The 24,514-nt window shown below is 40.7% G+C and overlaps 1 protein-coding gene across 2 annotated transcripts in view; it reads right to left on the reverse strand.

Moving 5' to 3' along the window:
* The window catches only part of stab1 (stabilin 1), a 276,631-nt gene extending 257,976 nt beyond the window's left edge, over nt 1-18,655 (reverse strand). The window contains exons 1-3 of one of the 2 annotated variants that reach the window (XM_087994200.1): nt 17,173-18,655; nt 12,173-12,306; nt 5,313-5,431 (exon numbers count right to left, since the gene is read on the reverse strand). In XM_087994200.1, coding sequence (XP_087850326.1) covers nt 5,313-5,431; nt 12,173-12,306; nt 17,173-17,265 — 346 coding nt within the window. In that variant the 5' untranslated portion in view covers nt 17,266-18,655. The remainder of the gene's footprint in view (nt 1-5,312; nt 5,432-12,172; nt 12,307-17,172) is intronic. The other variant, XM_043707873.2, reaches the window with a different exon arrangement.
* Nucleotides 18,656-24,514: the final 5,859 nt, after the last annotated feature.

The following is a 24,514-nucleotide window of genomic DNA, read 5'->3' on the forward strand; positions in this document are numbered from 1 at the left end:
CATTTGGGGGAAAAACTTGGATCTCACAACAGTAACATGGGTGTAGTGACAGCTCATGAATGGTTCAAGAGGGTGATTCACTGCCATGATCTAAGGCCAAAAAGGAATGTGTTATGTATTATATTGGGACAGGGTCCTTTCAAGAGGTGAGTGACACTGGTGTGTCATCAGCCAGGTTTGCCGGCTTCTTCTGACTTGTACTGAGCTTTTACAAAGAGCACAGCTATGGAATAAAGTCACCTACTGGGTTGTGGCAATCAGTGAGTGTGTATGTTCTTTAGTTCTGACTAGAGTCTAATAACTGCTCAATAGAGTATAACTGGTGGTGGCAGTGGGATCACCAGGATTAGATTGAGAAAGAAAGAGAAGAACAAGTAATTGTTATTTCATTCATTGGTGCATCCAGACATTGCACCAACAGAAGAGGAACCATACCCAACCACCGACCCAATATGAGAGAGAGAGAAGGAAACATGGAAGTTCTCTTGAACCATGTACCGAAACACACCTCATGCAACTACCCAGAACTCACTGGCACACACGTTGTTTAAAAGGAAATTAATTATGAATCATGCTTGTTCTGTTTCTACCTGAAAAAACACTCGAGATTGCTGAGAAGAATCAATTAGGCGAAATGTCCAGAAGGGAAACGGACTCCAAAATGTGTAATTTTCATCAGGGCAACCAAGTACTGAGCCAGAACTACAGCACTACAGTCAGGTGGAAGCTGCCATTTTGCTCGAATTATTCACCAAATAAGCAGCACAATGTTATTAGGCAAATTTGCAAACGCATTTCAGAACCCATGCCTATATGCTTCCTTTTCCCACTCTGTTTGCTGGACTTGGCTCCAATTCCAATTGCTTCTCTTCATTGCCATTCTTGCTATCAACAAGCGAAGCTTGCCCAATGATGGAAAAATCAAAAACGTAACTCCCAATAATTCTGAATACTGATGACCCAATAAAAGTTAGCAGTCAGACCTCAACACTGCTATTATTGTGTGGGCATGGACAATTCCATTTAAAAGAAAATTCACCACACTTTTTGATCAAAAGGACAGCTTTTGTTCTTTGTTTCCAAACCATTATATTTGAGCCATGTAGCTAAATGCATTTTGTGCGCAAATTACCAAATCATGACCACATACTCTAAACTTTGATCTATGAAGCATAAGTATGTTTAAAGTTGTAATGCGGCATCCCCTTGAAGTAGGGTCAAGAGGGCTAATATTAGTCAGGTTAAAATTAAAATGCATTATGATCTTGAAATATTTGGTGTAGCTATGCTTGATTTCTTCCAAGTTGTAGCAATGCAGCCTGTTTAAGCATATTATTCTTTGCAACACAGAGCCAAGAGTCAAAAAGGCATGGAGGTGAATTACCATGGCAATTAGCAGAATCAAGGCTGAAGCTTGAGATAACAGGAGCCTGCATGAGGTTGAGAATTATAAATAAATGTGAAAACTCGGTATTTTTGAGGAGTTCTTTGGGTAACTAAGCTGATGACCTTCTTTCTTGTATATGGTCCAATAAAATCTTTGCTTGCTTGAGCGAAGCAGATTTTAAAATGGTCGATTTTTATCACAACAAACTAAATCAACTTCCAATACTCAGTAGCTTGGTGGATAAGTATGTTAGATATAATTGTTAGATATTTAATGGTAGCAAATTAAAGAATGTTAATTATATCTAGTTTTGTAGGAGAGATAATAGGATGACAACAGCTTTACACTATGCCTCCATATAGCCTACCTTAAAGGCTGCATAGATAGAAATACCATGTCCATGCATTCTCACAAGCAACTTATGATAGATCTTTCAAGACATTATTTGAAAGGGTGATGATGAGCCACTTACTGAACCTGCTGCAGTCCTTAATGTCTAGGTACACCACAGTGTTGTTAAGGAGAGAGTTCCAGGATTCTGACCAAACAATGATAACTGATTGACAGTTTAGTTCCAAGTTAGGATGATGTGTGACATGCTAGGTGGTAGAGTCTGCATAGTTCAGTGGTGTGCCAGTGGTGGATGGAATGAATTAGACTACATAACCCTGTGCAGTGTTGAGATTCTTCAGTGTGTTGGACTGCACTCATTCAGGTAAGTAAACAAGGAAAGTAGGTACGCCATTACACCCTTGATTTGTGCCTTGTGGGTGGGCAGACTTTCGGACATCAGCAAGTGAGTTACTCATTGCAGATTTCCCAAACTCTGATCTGCTTTTGTTATCAAAGGTATTTACATGGCAGGTCCAGCTGGTCAATGTTGATCCCAAGATATTGGTGACAATGGATTCAGTAATTATATTGCTACTGTTTGTCAGGAGAAGATGGCCAGATTCTCTAATATTGAAGGTTCTTGATGTCAAGCACATCTGTGAGAGAAATGTTACTTGCCATTTCATCGGTTCATGTCTTAAGGTTATCCAGATCTTGCTGCGTGTGGATACGAAACTCTTCAGTATCTGAGGGGCTGTGAATAGGACTGGACACTGTACAATCATTAGTAAATATCTCTATTTCTTACTTGTGGCAGAGGGAAGGTAATTGATGAAACAGCTGAAAATGATTAGTTTAGGACACTTCCACCAGGAATATCCTGCTGCTAAGTTGGCTGACATCCACTAACCAAAGTCACCTTTCTTTCTTTCAAGGCATGACTCCAGCCAGGGGAAAGTGTTCTCCCAAATCCCATTGATTTAAGTTTTACGATGGTCCCATAAAGTTGCACTCAGTCAAATGCTGCCTTGTTGTCAAGAGCATTTATTCTCAAGTCACCTGTGGAGCTTAGCTTTTTTTTGTCTCTGTTTAGACCGAGGCTATAATGAGGTCAGGAGTTGGAAGAAGTCAAACTAATTATGAATGAGGAGATTATTGGTGAATAAATTCCACTTGGCAACACTGCTGGGGACTCATTTTATCGCATTGCTCATGATTGGAAGTAGGGTGGTAACTGACCAGATTGCATCTGGTTTTCGATGAACACAAGTAGACCTTGGCAATTGCTCACTTTGTTATGTAGAATCCCAGTCATGTTGCTATGCTGAACATTTTTGCTAACAGTGCAGTTAGCTCTTCAACATAGATCTTCAGTACAGAAGTTGGTGTTGTTAGGCTCATAGCCTTTTCTGTATCCAGTGCCATCAGCCTTGATACCATGTAGAATGAATCAGATTTGCTGAAAATGATAACTGTCATGTTACAAATATCACAAGTACCAAAATGGATCAGATATTCAAGACTTCTCACAAAAATGGTTGAAAATATTTCAGTCTTATCTTTACAGTTACATGCTGGACTCCGGTGAAGAGGGGTTCCTCTGCTCCCCCTTCTCCTTCTCCCAATTATTTGTTTAATTATCTATTACAGTTCACAACTGAATATGGCCAGACTGTAGAGATTGATTCAGATTCATTAGTTGCAGTATCACTTCACTTGTTTTTAGCATGTTTCTTCTGCTCTTAAGCTTCACAGGTTGGTCTCTAATTTTTGGGTACACCTAGTGCTGCTCCTGCAATACAATCTTCATGGAACTAGGCCTGACTCTTGTCTTGCTGGCAATAATGGAATGGCATTATGCTGCATTGCTGGAGCATGACGTGATGGATTGTAGTGGAGAATAATTCTGCTTCTGCTGTTCCACGCAGCCTCTTAAGAGCCCAGTTTTAAGCTGCTTGAAACAAAAACAGAAATTGCTGGAGAAACTCAGCAGGTCCAGCAGCCTACTCATTTACCTCTCTTGTTCCCCCCACCACATCTGCTTCAGCATAAATACCACTTTTTCCTAGCTACTAACAGTTCAGAAGTAGAGTCACCAGACTTGAAACATTAACTCTGTTTTCTTCCAAATAATGCAGCCAGACCTGCTGAGTTTCTCCAGCAATTTCTGTTTTTGTTCCAGATCTCTAACATCCACAGTTCTTTGTTTTATTTAAGCTGCTCAATCTGTTCTAGTTAGCACCTAGTGGTACAATGTAACAAAATGAAGGAAGTTCTCAGCGCGAAGATGAAACTTCAATGTGATGATCATTCTTCCCAATATTATCATGGATAGATGCAATTGTGACAGATAGAATGGTGAGAATAACTTTAAATAGGGTTTTCCCTCAAGTTGGTTTTCTCATCACTTGCTCCGGGACCAGTGTGCCAGATATGTCCTTTAGGGCTTGGCCAGTTTGATCAGTAATGTGGTTACTGAAGCACACTTGATGATAGACACTGAAGTCCCTCAATCAGAGTACATTCTGCACCATCGATATGCTCAGTTCTTCTTTTACAGAGGAACACTGATGGGTGGTAATCAGGATGCGATTTTATATTTTATCCATATTTTGATTTGATGCATGAGATGTCATACGATTGGGTGTTAAGGTTGAGGATTCCCTGGATCACTTCCTCCTGAATGTGTGCTACTGTGTCACTACCTCTCATGCCTCCTCCTTCCGATGGGACAGAAAATACTACAGATGATAAAGAAGGAATCCAGGATATTGGTTGTTAGGTACAAGCATGACTATTTTAATTCTTTAGGACTGCTCTCCCAATTTCGGCCCAGGTCCCCAGGTGTAAGTGAGGAGGACTCTGTACAGTAAGTGGGAGTCCCGAAGTCAATGCTCGGGGTGTATTCAGTCATATCCTTCCTCTACATTTTCATAGTGGTTTGATACAACTGTCAGAGGAGAGTTCAGAATCAGCCAAACTCCTTTAAAGCTGAAGTCACATGTTGGCCAGACACGAATAGCAGATATCTTTCCCTTTTTGTGAACCAGGCAACAAGCAGCAGTTTCCACAGTCACCATCACTGATAAAAACTTGTTAATTCCCGATTGACTAAATTAACAGAGTTTAAATTCCTCAGTTAAGGTGGTTGGGTTTAAACCCACATGTCCAGCTAATTAATCCATGTTTCTGGACTACTAGTCTAATAACATAAATGCTATGCTACTGCAAGCTGGTCAGCCCAGAGTATACTATGATAGACTATAAGTGACACAGACTTGTAGCTCTATATTGAAACCAGTTATACGCAAATTGCATTTGATTCGTTTCTAAAATCCGGTTGATTATATGAAATAATTCAAGAATATTGAACTTTCAATGCAGCTCAGAAACGAAATTGAAATCTTTACCTATAATACTACAGAAAACGTAACACCGATATTGTTAAAATCAATATTTATCAAGTGGAACAAGAGATTAAATTTATCAGTCACGGTATATGCAAATATAAAACTGTCACATAATTTGCATCCCAGAAAGCATTGTAGTAGGTTAGTCTCTCTCACTTACAAGATCAAATCTCATTACTCACCTAGGCAGTCCTGGCTCCAGAATCCTGTACAACATTTGAAAATTGTGGCCGTTTTCGTGCATAAGTGTCTGCAACCAACTTGCCGAATCAGCTGTTCTCCACCCAGGTCCACAGTAAAACTTTAAATGTAAATACATCATAATCATAATATTGTTAAAATACTGTGCAGAATGAATATTATATACATTTAATTATATTCTGCTGCACAGGGAAACCATGACAGCATGTTTTTATAAGTTGTATGCGTGATAGACTCGAACATTTCAGAGTTAAAAAGTGATCTTCAATCACATCTTAATCATTTTAACGCTCAAACGTTTGTGAAGAATATTTTTAACTCTGAGTGTCATATCACTTTTTTTCTATAGTGCGATAACGAATGGAAGTCGCCCCTTACGTTTATTTACCAACAACCCAGGAGAGATGGGACTGAGATGTGGAGAAACTTCTTTACTCAGGGAGTTATAGGATTTGGAATGCGCTGCCTGGGAGAATGGTGGAGGCAGTTGCCATAAGAGGATTTCAAAAGAGAACTGGATAAATATTCGAAAGTGAGAGATTAAAGGAGATAGAGCTGGAGAAACTAGCTGAGTAGCTTTTTAGGAGACTGTACAGACATGATGGGCTGAACGGGCTCCTTCTATATTGTAAAACTATGATGTTGTGATTATCTCACTATCAACCATCCTCTAAAGTACAAAACTCTGCTAATATAACTGAACTTTGCACTATTAACACCTGAAAATGAGAATGTTCATTACCATTTTCCTCTTCTCTAAAGAATTGCGTTTTGTGTCTAGTCCTCAAATGCTCTCACAAGTCAGCTTGCTCAGGGTTCCTTGCTGAAGGTCGGACATGTTGTCATTGTGATATCTTTGCAACTCTAAAATAATACGCATCACATAGCGAATCAACACCAAAACAGAACTGGTTTATTCTGACACATACAAATGCTTTGTTCTGATGTATACATATGGCCACAACAGGATGCTATTATATTTTTCTTAGTTTCTCTAAGGAGGTTGTGGAGAGTCTGCACTTTGAATTAGTGAGTCCTTTTGCCCAGGCTAGCAGGACTATATATAGAAATCCCTGAATGTTTGAATATTAACAGCACTTTTGCCGTTTCTTGTATGAAAGCCACTGACCTACGTAACAATGTCTGTGAAATCAGATATAATCTGAAATCATGGGATTGCTACTAGGAGCTCTGGTGTTCACGAGGTACCATTTGGGAAGATTTGCACTTGAAGGACTCTATCACCTGACTCTATCACCACAGGGAGAATGATTAAAATGTTGCTCTTTGCTAACACAGCATTTGTCATTTGCCAAAATTTTCCTGACAACAGTGAAAATTCACCCTCTGAATTGGAGATTTGGTTTGATTTATTAATGTCACATGTACCAAGAAACATGACAAATACAGCTTTGCATGCTAACCAGACAAATCATTCCTTATGTAAGTACATCAGGGTAATAGAACAGAATAGTGTTACAGCTACAGGTGCAGAGAAAGATCAGTTCTAGTACATGAGAGTCAAGATTAGAGTGGTGCTGGAAAAGCACAGCAGGTCAGGCAGCATCCAAGGAGCAGGAAAATCGACATTTTGGGCAAGAGTCATTCATCAGGAATGAGGCAGGGAGCCTCCGGGATGGAAAAATAAATGGGAGAGGGTGGGGCTTGGGAGAAGGTAGCTAAGAGTGCAATAGGTGGATAGAGATGGGGATGAAGGTGATAGGTCTGAAGGGAGGGCGGAGTGGATAGGTGAGAAGGAAGATACATGAGAGGTCTGTTCATAAATCTGATAACAGCGGGGAAGAACTTCTTAACTAAGTTGGTGGGAAAAGTTGATGGGCAGAGAGATCTGGAAGTGCAGGTCCATTGTACCCTGAAGGTTGCTGCACAGGTGGATAGAGTGGTCAAGAAAGCATATAGTATGCTTGCCTTCATTGGACGGGGTATTGAGTATAAGAGCTGGAAAATCCTGTTAAAATTGTACAAGACATTAGTTCGGCTGCATTTAGAATACTGTGTACAGTTCTGGGCGCCACATTACCAAAGGGATGTTGGCGCTTTGGAGAGGGTGCAGAGAAGGTTTACCAGGATGTTGCCTGGTATGGAAGGTGCTAGCTATGAAGAGAGATTGAGTAGGTTAGGTTTATTTTCACTAGAAGAAAGGAGATTGAGAGGGGACCTGATTGAGGTTTACAAAATCATGAAGGGTATAGGCAGGGTGGATGGAGACAAGCTTTTTCCCAGGGTGAAGGATTCAATAATGAGAGATCATGCTTTCAAGGTGAGAGGTGGAAAGTTTAAGGGGGATACACGAGGCAAGTATTTCACACAGAGGGTGGTGGGCATTTGGAACGCGTTGCCAGCAGAGGTGATAGAGGCAGGCACGGTAGATTCATTTAAGATGCATCTGGACAGATGCATGAGTAGGTGGGCAGCGGAGGGATACAAATATTTAGGAATTGACCAACAGGTTTAGACAGTACATTTGGATCAGCTCAGGCTTGGAGGGCCGAAGGGCCTGTTCCTGGGCTGTAAATTTTCTTTGTTCTTTGTCATATTTTCAAACTTCTGTATCTCCTATCCAATGGAAGAAGGTGGAAGAGAGTATAAACGGCGTGGGAGGGATCCTTCTCAGTGTAGACAGAGTCAATGGGAGGAAGGCTGGTTTTCCTGATGGATTGGGCTATGGCCACAACTCTGCGATTTCTTGCAATCTTGGGCATAGCAGTTGCCATACCAAGCTGTGATGCATCCAGATAGAATTTTTCTATAAAAATTCATAAGAGTCATTGTGGACATGCTGAATTTCCTTAGCCTTCTGAGGAAGTAGAGGCATTGGTATTCTTTCTTGACTGTAGCATCAATATGGATAGACCAGGATAGATTGTTGGTGATATTTACTTCTAGGAACTTGAAGCTCTCAATCACCTCCACCTCAGCATCATTGATACAGAGAGGGATGTGCCCTCCACTTCATTTCCTAAGGTCAATGACTAGCTCCTTCATTTTACTGACATTGAGGGAGAGATTGTTGTCTTTATAGCATGCAACTAAGCAGTCCATTTCTTTACTGTATGATGCCTCATCGTTCTTTGAAATCCAACCCACTACAGTGGTGTCATCACAAATTTGTAAATGGAGTTAGAGTTAATATTGGCCTCACAGGCATGAGTGTATAGGAGTATAGTAAGTCGCTGAGTACACAACCTGTGGGGCACCAGTGGGGCACAAGTCAAGGATCTAGTTGCAGAGGGAGAAGCAAAGTCCTAGGTCTCAGAGTTTGGAGACGAGTTTTGATGAGATGGCTGAGCTGTTGCCATTCCCATCTCTGGGAATACCCCATGATGGTGTATAGATAATTGTCATCCTTCCTGATTCCTTTCACCACCTCAGATCTCGTAGCCCATCTTCAATTGTACGGTAAAATCCCAAGTTTGTTATATTTGTGTAGTGTAGGCTGGCTGATCAAGAAAGTACCCCTTGTGGTAGTTTGACAGCTTCCAATACGGTATAAGCTTCAGGCACTGACGTAGGAAGTGTTCATCCTATTCTAGAAGCTATCCTGTAGCCAATTGCAGAACTCTGGGATCAGTTTTCTTGTGAAGCATAAGTGGAAAAGACAACTCTAAAACCAAAATAAAATACCGTGGATGCTAGAAATCTGCATTAGAGACATTAAATTTGTTGGAAAAATTCTGAGAGCACCTGAGGAGGGAGAAACAAACTTAATACTTGGCGTCTCAATGCATTCCAAACAAGCATCATATTGGACTCGAAACATGAACTCTGCTTCTCCAGCATTTAATGTTTTCATGACAAAGACAGCTCTCCTGGCACATATTGGGAGATACTAATAATGTCCAAAAGCACAAATTTCAGTATACTGGCAGTGTAAAGATAGAACCTTTCAAGTATTGCACACTGCATCATGGATGCTTCCTTATCCAAGCCTTGCAGTTCTATGAAATATGCCAAGGACTAACTTTACTCAACATTAGCGTATTTTAAATGGTAACTGCAAAAAGCAGTAATAAAGGGACATTTTGTACAGATAAATAAATCCCAGAGCTAGCAGGCCCAGACATGAAGCAAATTGTACCATATTCTGATTGAAAATACAAACTACACAACAATTGTAACAACTACAGTACTATTGAATAATAATCTCAACATTATATTAAATCTCAACATTACAGAGTCATCCAACTAGACACAAAGCTGATGCAACACCAAAAAATTGGGAATTCTGCCAAGGGACTTCATTTAAATAAAAGTTAAATTACAATTATCCACAGTTTGGCTTCCTTGTGGCCCTAAAATTACCATTTAAAAATGTGGCTTAAAAATCTCACACTTCCTACTTTCAAACCTATTGTTGCACTCAGTGCCCTGACTGTTATAGTTCCAGATGAGATACCCCAAAATGTTAAGCTCCCAGGCGAGAAGGGACAAATTGTCTTGCCTTCTTTATTCACCCACCCCCTTGGTTTGTTTTGCAACAAGTTAAGCTAAAAATAGATCCTTTCCCTTGTGGGAACCAGACCCAAATGACTTAGGTTTGAAAAGGAAACTATTTAAGCAGGCATTTTTGAGTTAACAAATAGTGAGCTTATTATCAATAAACACGAGAAGAATTAGTAACGCACCACACACACACACAAATTAGGAATGAGGAGAGTCAAAAAAGTAAAAAGAAATACATGGATCAGTCTCTGAATTATTTATGAAAAGGTGCTATTGAACTTTACAGCAGTTACAGTGAAGGTCACCAGCAGCATTTACACTGGTAATTGAAATACTGATGACAAGATTCTTGGTTTGGCAGATTGGTTGAATTTGTCTTGTTCTGATTCCTTTTGATTGTAACTAAATTCCAGCAACCAGGATGAGAGAAGGTCCTTCTATTGTCTTGCTTCCTTTTGTCTGGCCTCTAGCTCAGGGACTTTGACTTCTCAGTGAGCAAGTCCCTTTATCTGCAGCACTGGAGTAACAAGAGGATAGTTCTTCAACTGTGACCTGCACTGCTCACTAGCGCTTGAGCCCAGGCTTGTACACATGGATACCTTAGTCCACACACACACACACACTCCATTAGCACATGCTAGCAGAGATGGAACTTTTTTTAACCAATTCTTGTGTATTTTTCAAACAGAAAACATAAAATGTGTCTGCAGTTTGGGACATACCCATAAAAGCGGCTGACTGTTGAACTGGAGGTTGTCCAATCTCGCACTACGTTTGTAGTTAAAAGAGATTATAGTCCAGTCTCTTTAGTCTCGCCTCTTGCCCCTTTGAAAGCTTGTTGTTTGAACTAATTGGTTAGTTCAGTTGGCTGGATGGCAGGTTTACAATGCATAGTGACGCTGGCAGCCTGGATTAACTGAGGTAACAATGAAGGACTCTCCTTCTCATCCTCATCCCTTGCTTGAGGCACAGTGACCCCCCTTAAGTTAAACCATCACCAACTGTCTCTCTTTTGTGGAACAATGGCATTCCCTGTTTGACGTTCCTTTCACATTTTTAGGTGTGACATTCCAAGGGTCTCTCACTCTCTCTCTCTCTCTCTCTCTTTCTCCAGACAGTCACCTAATTTACATCTGTAGCCACTTTTGCTGTATCAGTCCTCTTTTTAAAAAACACATTTTGGAATTGCATGTTGAAAATGTTTATTGCAATTTTGCAGTTCTGATCCAAGGTCATGACACCATGCAAACTACAAATCTGGCTCTGCATCACCAGCACAAACATGTTAAATTAGGCTATGTAGGAAATTAGGAACACAGAAGGAGTAGGCCATTCAGCCCCTCCAGTCAACTCTTCATCATGACTAACCATCCACCTCAATGCCATTTTCCCATACTATCCCCCATCCCATGATATCTTTAGTATTTGGAAATATATAGATTACTGACATGAACATATTCAATGACTGAACATCCATGGCCCTCATGAATTCCAAAGGTTCATGATCTTCTGAGTAAAGAAATTTCTTATCAAGTCAGTCCTAAATGGCTTGCTCCTTACTCTGAGACTATAGACTGTGAATGCCATAGTGTTAAGGACTTGGATGGGGAGGAATTTGTTAAGTCTGTTCAATAAAACTTTCTCAACCAATATTTAGATGGCTCTACTAGAGAAGAGGCAAAACGTGATATCCTCCTGGGAAATAAGGCACAGAAAGTGACTGAGATGTTAGTCAGGGAGCACTTTGGGACCAATGACCATAATTCTATTAGTTTTAAGTAGTTGTGGAAAATGATAGCCTGGTCCACAAGTTAAAGCCCTAAACTGGGGCAAGGTCAATTTTGATGGTATTAGACAGGAACTTTCAAAGTTGGGGGAGGCTGTTCACAGGTAAAGGAACACCTGACAAGTCGGAAGCTTTCAAAAATGAGGTAACAAGAGTTCAGGGACAGCTCCTTTGGTTCTAGACACATGCTGAAGGAAACAACCTTTCCGCATCTACCCTGCATATTCCCTGAATAATCCTTTAATATCACCTCTCGTTCATTCTAGAAAATGCAAGCCAGCCTCCTCAACCATTCCTCTTAGCTCAGTCCAGCCGTCCCAGAAAACCATCTGATGAACACCTCCTGCACTCACTCTATGAAAGTATATAGTTTCTTAGGTAAATGGATCAAAACTGAAAGCAATAATCTTCGTGTGATCTCACCCAGATCCTATAAAATTGAAATATGTACAGTAATCAGATTATACTACATTATACTATATTATACAGAGTGCTATAGCCATGGGATATCTTTCTGTGGTATATCTTCTCTAATCATTTGGTGTTAAGTTGTTTAATTGCGCTTGAAGTGTTGCCTTTCATGGAAACTACCTGCAGTCTCTGATCCCGAAGTCTTGAGTGATCTTCTGGAAGCCTCGAGGACACAAGAGATTTTGGCTTATCGCACAGGAGGTACAGGCTGTGGCTGTCGTCAGCTTCATCTGCTCATTGCATTTTTGACGTTTCTAAGATTGTTGAAAAACAGGAAAAGAAAAGGCACAAAATGTTTATGTCAGCCAGATCAGGGACAATTTTCAGCTTCACCTCTTCAGTTGTCAACTAACAGATGAGTTGCCTGCCCCTTATTAAATCTATGTGATGGTCATTTCCATTCACCATATTGGGGATAAAAATTGGATTCATTGTGCAACTCAGAAATGCACCAGGGTCTGAACCAAAGATGGTCACAGTTAAAACCTCACTCTCAATTATAATGCCAGAAAACATATAAGTGTTAATTTATTAATTTCCTGTACAAATCTACTGTATTTTATGTAAAAAGAGCTTTTGAACTCAATAGTCTAAACTGGATTACTTTTGTCACTTTGTTTATTATTTGGAAATGACCAACCAACAAAAAATAATTTCAAAGAGAATTTGAAAGTCCAAAATGATCCATATTTGGTCAATTCATTGGAACTGAGAAATAAGACGGGCGTCATCACTTTAATGGGATTATACATAAGCCCTGCAACAGTCAGCAAGAAATTGAGGAGTGAATATGTAGGGAGATGGCAGATAGCTATAAGAATAATAGGTTTGCAATAATAGGGGATTTTAACTTTCCAAACATAGACTGTGAATGCCATAGTGTTAAGGGCTTTGATGGGGAGGAATTTGTTAAGTCTGTTCAATAAAACTTTCTCAACCAGTATGTAGACGGCTCTACTAGAGAAGGGGCAAAAACGTGATATCCTCCTGGGAAATAAGGCACAGAAATTGACTGAGATGTTAGTCGAGGAGCACTTTGGGACCAATGACCATAATTCTATTAGTTTTAAAGTAGTTATGGAAAATGATAGCCTGGTCCACAAGTTAAAGCCCTAAACTGGGGCAAGGTCAATTTTGATGGTATTAGACAGGAACTTTCAAAGTTGATTGGAGGAGGCTGTTCACAGGTAAAGGAACACCTGACAAGTGGGAAGCTTTCAAAAATGAGGTAACGAGTTCAGGGACAGCACGTTCCTGCTACTGTGAAGGGCAAGGCTGACAGGAGTAGGGAACACTAGATGACTAGTGATATTCAGGCTCTGGTCAAGAAAAAGGAAGCATTTATCAGTTATAGACAAGTGAATCCCTTGAGGAGTATGGGAGATCAGGGGTGTAAGAGTACACTTATGAGGGAAATCAGAAGGCAAAAAAGGGGCCACAAGCTAGCTTTGGCAGATAAAGTTGAGAATAATCGAAAGAGATTCTCCAAACATATTAAGGGAAAAAGAGTAACTAGTCAGAGAATAGGGTTCCCTCAAGATCAACGAGGCCAACGATGTGTGGCTCCACAGGAGATGGGTGAGATCCTAAATGAATATTAATTATCAGTATTTACTGTGGAGAATGAAATGAAAGCTAGGGAATTCAGGGAAGCAAATAGTGATGTTTGAAAAGTATCCACATTACAGAAGAGAAGGTTCTGGGGGTCTTAAAATGAATAAAGGTTTATAAATCCCAGGACCTAATCAAATGTATCCCAGGACATTGTGTGAAGCTATGGAAGAAATTGCAAGTGCCTAGCAAAGATTATCAATAGCCACAGCTGAGGTGGCGGAAGACTGGAAGATGGCTAATGTTGTGCCATTATTTAAGAAAGACAGCAGGGAAAAGCCAGGGAACAACACAACAGTGAGCCTGATGATGGTGGTGGGTAAGTTATTGGAATGGATTCTGATGGACAGGATCTACATGTATTTGGAAAGGCAATGACTGATTGGAATAGTCAGCCTGACTTTGTGCATGGGAAATCATTCTCATTAACTTGATTGAGTTTTTGAAGAGGTGACCAAAAAGATAGATGAAGGTAGAGTTGTGGACCTTGTTTACATGGACTTTAGCAAGGCCTTCTACAAGATTCCACATAGTAGAATAGAAAGGTTAGATCACATGGGATCCGGGGAAAGCTTGCTAACTGGATACAAAATTGACTTGATGGTAGGAGACAGAGAGTGTTGGTTGAGGATTGTTGTTTAGACTGGAGGCCCATGACCAGTGGTGTGCCACAAGGATCGATGCTACATCCACTTTGTTCCTCATTTACATAAACGAGTTAGATGAGAATATAGGAGGCACGGTTAGTAAGTTTGTGGATTACACCAAAATTGGTGGTGCAGTAGACAGTGAAGAAAGTTATCTAAGAGCACAATTGGATCTTAAGCAACTGGGCCAGTGAGCTGGGTAATGGTAGATGGAATCTAATTTAGATAAATGCGAGCAGTTGTATTTTGATAAGACAAACCAAGGTAGGACTTACACAGTTAAAGATAGGACCCTGGGGAGTGTCTTCAAACAGAGAGATCAAGGGGTGTAGGTACATAGTTCTTTGAAAGTGGCATCATTGGTAGATAAGGTGGTGAAGATGGCATTTGGCAAATTTGCCTTCATTGGTTGGAACACTGAGTACAGGAGTTGGGACATCATGTTCTGGCTGTACAAGACATTGAATAAGGCCACATTCGGAGTACTGCATACAATTCGGTTCACCCTGCTATAGGAAGGATGTTATTAAACTGGAAAGGGTGTAAAAAAGATGCAAAAGGATGTTACCAAGAATGCAGGGTTTTATAAGGAGAGGCTGGATAGGCTAGGACTTTTTTCCTTTGAGCATAGGAGGCTAAACGGTGACCTTATAGAGATTTATAAAATCATGAGGTGCATAGGTAAGGTGAATAACCAACTCTTTACTCTAGGGTAGGGGTGGTCCAAAAATGGAGGGCATAGATTTAAAGTGAGAGAGGCAAGTTTTAAAAGGGATCTGAGGGGCAACTTTTTCACATAGCGGGTGGTGCATATATGATGCAGCCAGAGGAAATGGTAGAGGCAAGTACAATTAGAATGTTTAAAAGACATTTGGACAGGTGCATGGAAAGGAACAGTTTGGAACGATATGGGCCAAAGACAGGCAAATGGAACTAGTTCAGCTTGGGATAGCTAGTTGGCATGGACGAGTTGGGCTGTAGGGTCTATTTCCATGCTGTATGACTGTGTGTGAGGTTCACTGGTGAAATCAGAGGCCGAAAAAAAGTCTTTGCTCCTTATCTCAAATATCTGTATTTCTTCCAAAAGCCAAAAGCTTGTGTTCCCACTCTGATATATAATATTTATCAGGGGTGGGGGGTGGTTAGATGGCTTGCTATGCTAAGTAATGCCAATAACATGGATTTAATTCCTGTGCTGGCCAGTGTTACCATGAAGGGCTATCCTACTCAAACCCTCTATTCACCTCAAACACGATGACCTTTGGGTTAAACCAAGTCAAGTTTCTCTAAGACAAGAGCAGCCCTACAGTCCAGTAGAACTTTGGCAATTTTACTTTTATGTAATATCACTGGTGAACAACACAGTTCATAATGAAACATGAAAATTATTTTAGTGTCCATATTACGTATGTTTAATGTCAATACAACTTATGACTTTTTAAATAAAATTAATTAGCATAAATGGAACAAAAATTGAAGATATTTAGAAAGCACCTTTCAGAGTGAAGATAAAACATGAGAAATTTGAATGAATGGAGGTGGGAGGTAACAAGCGTAAATCATCATTATAAGAATTATAACCGAGCCAGTTAACGTGATCAGCCTGTATTTTGAATGTGCAGACAAAAAATTCTAAAAAGTGAATGAGGCATTTGTGAATTTCATTTTCACTGTGCAATATGTTTAATGTAACATTTAATATTATCATCATATTCTGTACACAGCATTGAAACGGTGTGCTAATATAGCACTGACAGGAATGTACAGTCATCCATTAATCTAATGCTAAACATTAATGCACAGAGGAATTAAAGAGTTTATTAAAAGTCAGGATTTTAGATGTATGTTTTGGTACGTTCTGTTACCGAGGCATTTGCTATTAAAATATCGTAATTTGTACAGAAAAATATCAGAATGAAAGTCCTTTTCCCACACACGACCATTGCAACATAATCCACCCCACCCAATTTCTACCATCATGCATTTGGATTCAGTTAACGACTCAATTTTAACATGCACACAGAAGAAAACAAGATGCTCAAATAAGCACATTGATGCAAGAAGCAAACAAAAACAACTATAGATATCCAGGGGTCACCTCAGTGGTGCAATTTTTGATTTGTTGCCCTCTCTATTCTTCAGTTACAAGGATCTATGTCAAAGCAACCCATCAATAAGAGCTTCCTGATCTCGAGTCAGGCCAGGAGATCTCACAACAGCCCCTGCAGTATTTACCTCCACTCCTGTATTTTTTTCCTTGATTCCTTCACTGCACATGGATGCCACAGACATGGCCATAATTTATGTCCACCCCAAATTGCCTCTGGCCTTGAATTCAATTACTCTTGAATTCAATTAGCTTACTAGGGCCATTTCAGAGGGCAGTTGAGAGGCAACCTCATTGCTGTGGGTCTGGAGTCACATGGAGGCCAGGCTGGGTAGGGATGGTAGCTGACCTTCCCCAAAGGGGAACTAGATGGGTTGCTGACACACTGATTAAGACTAGTTCTTAATTTCAGATTTATTAATCACATTGAAGAGGAAGTGGTGGGAATTGAACCTCTGTACCCCAGGACATAAGTCTGAGACTATGAATTTCTACAGCAGTGACAATACCACTACATCATTTCCCCAGGGAGACCTTAACAGAATGTCGATGAAAAAGAAATTGCTCAATCCATTTCCAACCCGGAGGGAAATCTGCCCCTGCAAAGGGGAATGGGGAAGGTGATAAGGGAAAGAACACGTTAACTGTTCCCTCTCCCAAAGAAAAAGAGCAGAGAGGGCGAACCTAGTAGGATAGGATAGGCACACGTACAATATCAGAGTGCGGTGTCACTCACTGTAACCTGGGCTCCTTACCTTTCCGTTCTGGGCTGTTGTAGACTGTGGGCACTGAGTGAGCAACAGAAACAACCCCAGTGCTGCCAAACGCCACAAACTGACACTTTCCATTGCTTCAGCATTCGTCAGCTCAGATCGACACGCCGTTTTGTTTTTCTTAGTTTGTTGTTGCTCTTTCTGCTTGCTCTCGCTCGGCGATCCTAGAGGTCACCGCGGGGGAGAGCCGAGTGGATCCAGATCCCCAAAACACACTGGCCGGATTGAAACAACAACTGGATGGGGTTGGGTTAGGGAGAGGGGAGGCAAAACGATTATCTGCTGTGCGCCTCGACCAGCTCCCAGCTTCAAGTGGACATGAGGATGGGAGTTAAAGCGACAGTACTGTAGCGAGGGTTAGAGTCGGGTTTTTTTTGGTGGGGGGGGGGGGGAATCACGCGGATGGAATCAATGCTTCGGGAATGATTTACTTCTCTTTGATATAGAAATGTATATCTATAAGGACCCAAGTATTTACATTTAAAAGTAGTCCAGAAACCAGGAACATTGGAGATTTCCTACTGCCGTATCAGAGCGGGACAGATGTTCGGAAATCCGCCGGTTCCTACACTGACATTGAAAATAATAATATCCCAGGTTTTGGGAGGGAGCAGGGGGTGGCCCGGGATGTTTCCGCTCGATTCAGTCGTCTCCCATTCACTGCTGATCAGTGCAGATTTCTGATCTCTCACCCTGCACAGTGCAGACAGTCCAGTCCAGAGCAGAGAAAGGAAAACGCACACACACACAAAGGCTTCCGGACCGTCCCTTCATATCTTACACTTCGAGGAGGGCGCCTTCATTCCGACTCCTCACCACCAAAGCATTGAGAAAACAAACTCAGTTCTGAGTAACAAAGCTCACGCGGTGCGGCGGGATCTGTCAAAGCATTCGCCGTTTAATGTTCACATTGTGGTCAGTCCAGCAACACATTCCAGGTCCACTTCCTTCACGAAAGCAACAACAGCAAAAACACGGCGTTTGCACATTTTTCGGTCTCCTGCAATAACTCAGGGCTTAATGAAATTTTCTAGTCAAAGAAGGACTAATAGTTGCAATGGTTAGCATTTTTTTTCTTGCTATCTCTCACAGGACGTAGTTGGTTATAAATATCCCGATATTTGGTCCACAAAACATTCCTGACGGGTGTACTATTGCAACTTTCGTCATTGGATGCAGTTTCGGTGATAAATATTTCTGGTCTTTCCTCTATAATTTGCCTTCGCCTGTCTGTTCTTCAATAATTGCCACAGTTAGTCCTTTATGGCTCTTGGTCTGAGCGTTTAGATTTCAGGCACTACCATCACAAGGCGCCGCAGTCCTGTTATTGGTGGCTGTCTTGATTTGAAAATATTACAATTCGAGGGTATTCAAAATGCATCCACATCCAAGGCCACTTGAACAAACTTTCGTTTCCCTCCTGGCTACGTGCATCTTATTCAGCGACATGTTGAGTCCGCAAGTTATATTTTTAAAAGTTCAATCGAGTTTCCATTCGCTGTTTTAAGTGATGCTGACGTCCGTCTGAATTCATTTTCACTGTGATAGTCTATTCTCAACCAGTCCCCATTCAATATACCAGGTGCCATTCAATGCCAGCCAAGATATGCCATTTCAATCCTTATTCAAAGAGCTATGTAGCCATGCCAACCCAATCCCCATTCAATATCTTAGGTAGTTATGCCAACCCAGTATGCCATTCAATGGGCTAAACAGTTATGCCACCTTTGTGCACATTTAGTGGGCTATGAAACTATGCCAACTTGGGCGATATTCAATATATTAGATGGCAGTTTTCCATAAGTTAACTACTTCAAGCATGAAATATCCTCTCAGTCACCATTTAGATCAAGCTTTGCTGCATCTGTAGTCATCACCCTTTGTTATCTTTTCCTGCTTTAAGACAAATCACTTTTTAGGCTCAGCAATTCCTCCATAATGATTTCAAATTATCAATTACGTTCCTTGGTCTTGAAATTTCACCAAGAAATTCTCACCATTCTTCAATGAATAAACATCTTTTGTTTGTTTTGTTTTCGTCTTTTGGACTCTGTTTTGCCAGTTGGTAGCATTCTGTCTTTGGAATCAGAAGTTTGTGACTTAAAGTCCCATTCTAGACACTTAAGCACAATATCTAGGCTCCTGTCTAATCTGAGGGAGTGATGCATTATTAGAAGAGCCATCTTTTATTATTAAATTGAGGACCCATCTGCTCAGGGCACTATTTTGATTAAAGCAAGGCTTTCTCTGGGTAACTTCATAGAAGAATCTCTACAGTGTCGAAACAGGCCATTTGGGCCACACCAACCCTGAAGAGTAATCCTCCCAGACCCATTCCTCTCCCCTATTACTCTATATTTACCCCTTACCAAACATCTAATCTACACATCCCTGAACACTATGGGCAATTTAGCATGGCAAATTCACCTAACCTGCACATCTTTGGATTGTGGGAGGAAACCGGAACACCCAGAGGAAATCCACGCAGACATAGGGATAATGTGCAAATTCCACACAGACAGTCGCCCGAGGCTGGAATTGAATCCAGATCTCTGGCACTGTAAGGCAGCAGTGCTAACCACTGAGCCACCATGCTGCCCTAACTTGACCAATACTTATCCCTCAATCAACATCATTAAAGTAGATCATCTAGTTGTGAATACAATGCTGTTTGGGGGAACCTTATTGTGTTTGAATTGGCTGCCAAATTTCCTAAATTACAACATTGACAACACTTCAAGAGCACCTTGAATTCAGGAGGAACCTCTCAGTATGAAAAGTAGTTAGAATGAATGTTCCCTCTAAATTGCACAGTGGTTTGGAGTATCTGTAAACGTCAATCCAATCCTGTTCCCAGAATTACTTCTGGGTCTGAAATTTGGTACCATGCACAGACGTCAAAGGTCTGTACAACAGCATGAAAAATCAAAGGGAACACAGAGTAGAATGTGTAACTCTCAGTCCCAGGGAGTAATTGAAGTGAATAGCATTGATGCATTTAAAATAAGCTGGCAAAACATATGTGAGAGAAGGAATATATTGATGGACTTAGATAAAAAGAATGATAGAAGGACATTAGTGTGTAGCATCAACATGGGCATAGAGCAGTTTGGACCATGTTTCCTGTTGCTGTACTATAAACATTGGTTTAAGCATTTTGGGATACCCTGATGCTGTGAAAGGTGCTGCATAAATGCAAAGTTTTACTTCTTTCCCCCTACCTTTTCTTGGTACAAAGACTTCAAATGTTATTCTATTAATTCTCTAAAAAGTATCAGTAAGTCCTTTTTGTTCTTATCAATCTATTTAAACTCCCTAAGGATTTCCTTGAAAATGCTGCTCTACAGCCGAACAATGCTAACTGTTTGCCCATCTGGCTTCCTGCTAAACTCAATGGCATAATTTTAATTTTTTAACTATTTTATAATTTTGACACAAATATATTTACTTGCCATTTCTCAGAAAAAAAAATCATTTAACTTTCATCAGCCTAGTGGCTAAGTGACTGTGCTTCTTTTGAATGTCATCCATTGTCTTCAAATGTCTTTCTCAGTGCAATTTGCAAATCCTTAGTCATCATGCTCTTGTGAAGAAATGGATTGTTAGAAACTATTATTAAGATCCCAGATCTGAAGATAATACTTTTGGCTATGGATTATGTTCAACAAAAATCACAGAGCCCACTTACAGAAATATCTTCAAAATTTGGGTCCATCCCTTTATGTATTATTTGCAAGTGAGAACATTTACAAATATATTCTCCTAGAACAATCACTGGAAGAACATGCTGGAAAGTCTGATTTCCACTCTTGTGGCTCAGTCAGTACAGAGAATACAAATTAGCAAAATGATCCTTTTACTCCCAATTTAAAAACTAACTACACAAGAAAGTCCTTTATCTATCTAGAAATGTTTATTGCTGGGAATAGTACATTGAGATAGATAGAAAATGGGTTATCAGACAGGAAGCAAAGAGGAATTCATGAGTCTTTTTCTGAACATCAGGCAGTAACAAATGAGGTTCCACAAGGATCAGTGCAAGGACCCCAGCTATTCACAATGCATGTTAATAATTTAGGCAAAAGAACTAATTGTAATATCTCAAAATTTGTAGATGACTGAAAGTTGGCTGTAAGGGTGAAGGAAGAAGAAATATTACAGTATGATTGGCACAGGCTGCACAAGTGGGCAAATGCATGATAGTTGAAGTGTAAAGTGGATCATTCTAAGATTATACATTTTGGTAGCAAAACTAGGAAGGCAGATTATTATTTGAATGGCTATACATTGAGAGAAGGGAATATTCAATGAGACCGAGGTGTTCTTGTGCATCAGTTGCTGATAGGTGCAGCAGACAATAAAGAAGACAAATGAAATGTTGGCCTTCTAGTGAGATGGTGCGAGTACAGGAACAAGGATGTCTTGTTGCAATTGCACGGGGTATTGGTGAGGCCATGTTTAGGATATTGTGTGCAGTTTGGGTCTCCTTATCTATGGAAGGATGTTTTTTGCTGTAGAGGGAGTGCAGCAAAGATTTACCAAATTAATTCTTGAGATGTCAGGACTGACATATGGAGAGAGATTGAGTCAGTTAGGATTATAGTCACTGTAGTTTAGAAGAATGAAGGAGATCTCATAGAAACTTATAAAATTATATCAGTAGGGAACTACAGAACGGTGAGCTTGATGCTGGTGGTGCACAAATTGTTGGATGGATTCCTGAGGGACAGGATTTACATGTATTTGGAAAGGCAAAGACTGATTCTGGATAGTCAGCATGGCTTTGTGCATGGGAAATCATGTCTCACAAACTTGATTGAGTTTTTTGAAGAAGTAACAAAGAGGATTGATGAGGGCAAAGCAGTGGACATGATCTGTATGGACTTCAGTAAGGTGTTCAACAAGGTTCCCCATAGGAGACTGGTAAGCAAGGTTAGATCTCATGGGATACAGGGAGAACTAGCCACTTGGATACATAACTGTCTCAAAGGTAGAAGACAGAGGGTGGTGGTGCAGGGTTGTTTTTCAGACTGGAGGCCTGTGACCAGCGGAGTGCCACAATGATTGGTGCTGGTTCCACTACTTTTCATCATTCTTATAAATGAATTGGATGTGAACGTAGGAGGTATAGTTAGTAAGTTTGCAGATGACACCAAAATTGGAGGTATAGTGGACAGCGAAGAAGGTTACCTCAGATTACAGTGGGATCTTGATCAGATGGGCCAATGGCCTGAGGAGTGACCAGTGGAGTTTAATTTAGATAAATGTGAAATTTTGGGAAAATGTAAATTTTGGGAAAGCAAATCTTAGCAGTACTTATATACTTAATGGTAAGGTCCGAGGGAGTGTTGCTGAACAAGGATATCTTGGAGTGCGGGTTCATAGCTCCTTGAAAGTGGAGTCACAGGTAGATAGGATAGTGAAGAAGGCGTTTGGTATGCTTTCCTTTATTGGTCAGAGTATTGAGTACAGGAGCTAGGAGGTCATGTTGCGGCTGTACAGGACATTGGTGGGGCCACTTTTGGATCATTGCATGCAATTCTGGTCTCCTTCATATTGGAAGGATGTTGTGAAACTTGAAAGGGTTCAGAAAGGATTTACAAGGATGTTGCCTGGGTTGGAGGATTTGAGCTATAGGGAGAGGCTGAATCGGCTGGGGCTGTTTTCCCTGGAGCATTGGAGATTGAGGGATGACCTTATAGAGGTTTATTAAATCATGAAAAGCATGGATAGATTTCAGAGACAGGGTAATTTCCTTGGGGTGGGGGAGTCCAGAACTAAAGGGCATAGGTTTAGGGTGAGAGGGGAAAGATATAAAGGAGAACTGAGGAGCAACATTTTCATACAGAGGGTGGTACGTGTCTGGAATGAGCTGCCAGAGGAAGTGGTGGAGGCTGGTAAAATTGCAACATTTAAAAGACATCTGGATGGGTATATGAATAGAAAGGGCTTGGAGGGATATGGGCCAGGTGCTGGCAGGTGGGACTAGATTAGGTTGGGATATCTGGTCGGCATGGACGAGTTGAACCAAAGGGTCTGTTTCTCTATGTCACTATGACTAGACAGATTAGATGCAAGAAGTGTGTTTCCAATGGTGGGGGAGTCCAGAATCAGGGGTCATATTTTAAGGATACAGGATAAACCTTTTAGGACTGAGATGAGGAGAAATTTCTTCACCCAGAGAGTGGTGAGCCTGTGGAATTTACTGCCAGTGATATCACCCATTTTTCATCATTTGGGAATTCCAAAGATAAATTTTCAACTATCTTATTGTTGTTTCAGCTTATGCAGTCTATTTTAGTTCACTAGAAAATGTTTAAGGCTAAAACATTATGTGTTTTCAAGAAGGAGGTAAATATATCTCTTGTGGCTAAAGAGATCAAAGGAAATGGGGGGGGGGGGGGAGGTGGGATTAGGGTAGTAAGCTCAATGATCAGCCATGATTCTATTGAATGGCAAAACAGGCTCAAGGTGCTTCTTTTTTTGTTTTTCTTTATGTAAGAGTTCAATATTTCAATGAAGGTAAAGATAAAAATATTAGAAACCCAAATGCAAACAGGTTATCAGTAGGTGGGTGCAAACCATGCCCACTAACATCCGCACACGTTCTAAAATTTATCTAATATTAAAAAAAATTATCTGCACTGTTTTATTTCAGTGACATGTGCTGCTGGACCAGCAATGTACATTATATTTAGAAACAAAACATTTCTGCAAATTAATAGATGAATATATTTTCTTTGCAGGTTCAGGTGATATCACGGGCTAAGAAAATGATGTTTGAACAATTTTATTATCATCTGAACACACGATGTGATTGTTGTCCTTATAACAATCCCCTACCAATCCATTATTTTACATAATACATCAAATAGATGCGTTTAAAACAGGAACTCAGATTTCTCCAGTTTCCTCATTTCCCTTCCCCCCACCTTGTCTCAGTCCCAACCCTCAAACTCAGCACCACCTTCCTAACCTGCAATCTTCTTCCTGACCTCTCCGCCCCCACTCCCACTCCGGCCTATCACCCTCACCTTATCACCCTCACCTTAACCTCCTTCCACCTATCGCATTTCCAACGCCCCTCCCCCAAGTCCCTCCTCCCTACCTTTTATCTTAGCCTGCTTGGCACACTTTCCTCATTCCTGAAGAAGGGCTCATGCCCTAAACGTCGATTCTCCTGCTCCTTGGATGCTGCCTGACCTGCTGAGCTTTTCCAGCAACACATTTTCAGCTCTGATCTCCAGCATCTGCAATCCTCACTTTCTCCTTTAAAACAGGAACAGTAAACCTAACCAATTGTTGACATGTTACTCTTTCAAAG

The sequence above is a fragment of the Chiloscyllium plagiosum genome, unplaced genomic scaffold, assembly GCF_037043375.1.
Source record: "Chiloscyllium plagiosum isolate Xiang-an unplaced genomic scaffold, Cpla_swu_hap1 HiC_scaffold_14, whole genome shotgun sequence".
NCBI classification, from domain to species: domain Eukaryota; kingdom Metazoa; phylum Chordata; class Chondrichthyes; order Orectolobiformes; family Hemiscylliidae; genus Chiloscyllium; species Chiloscyllium plagiosum.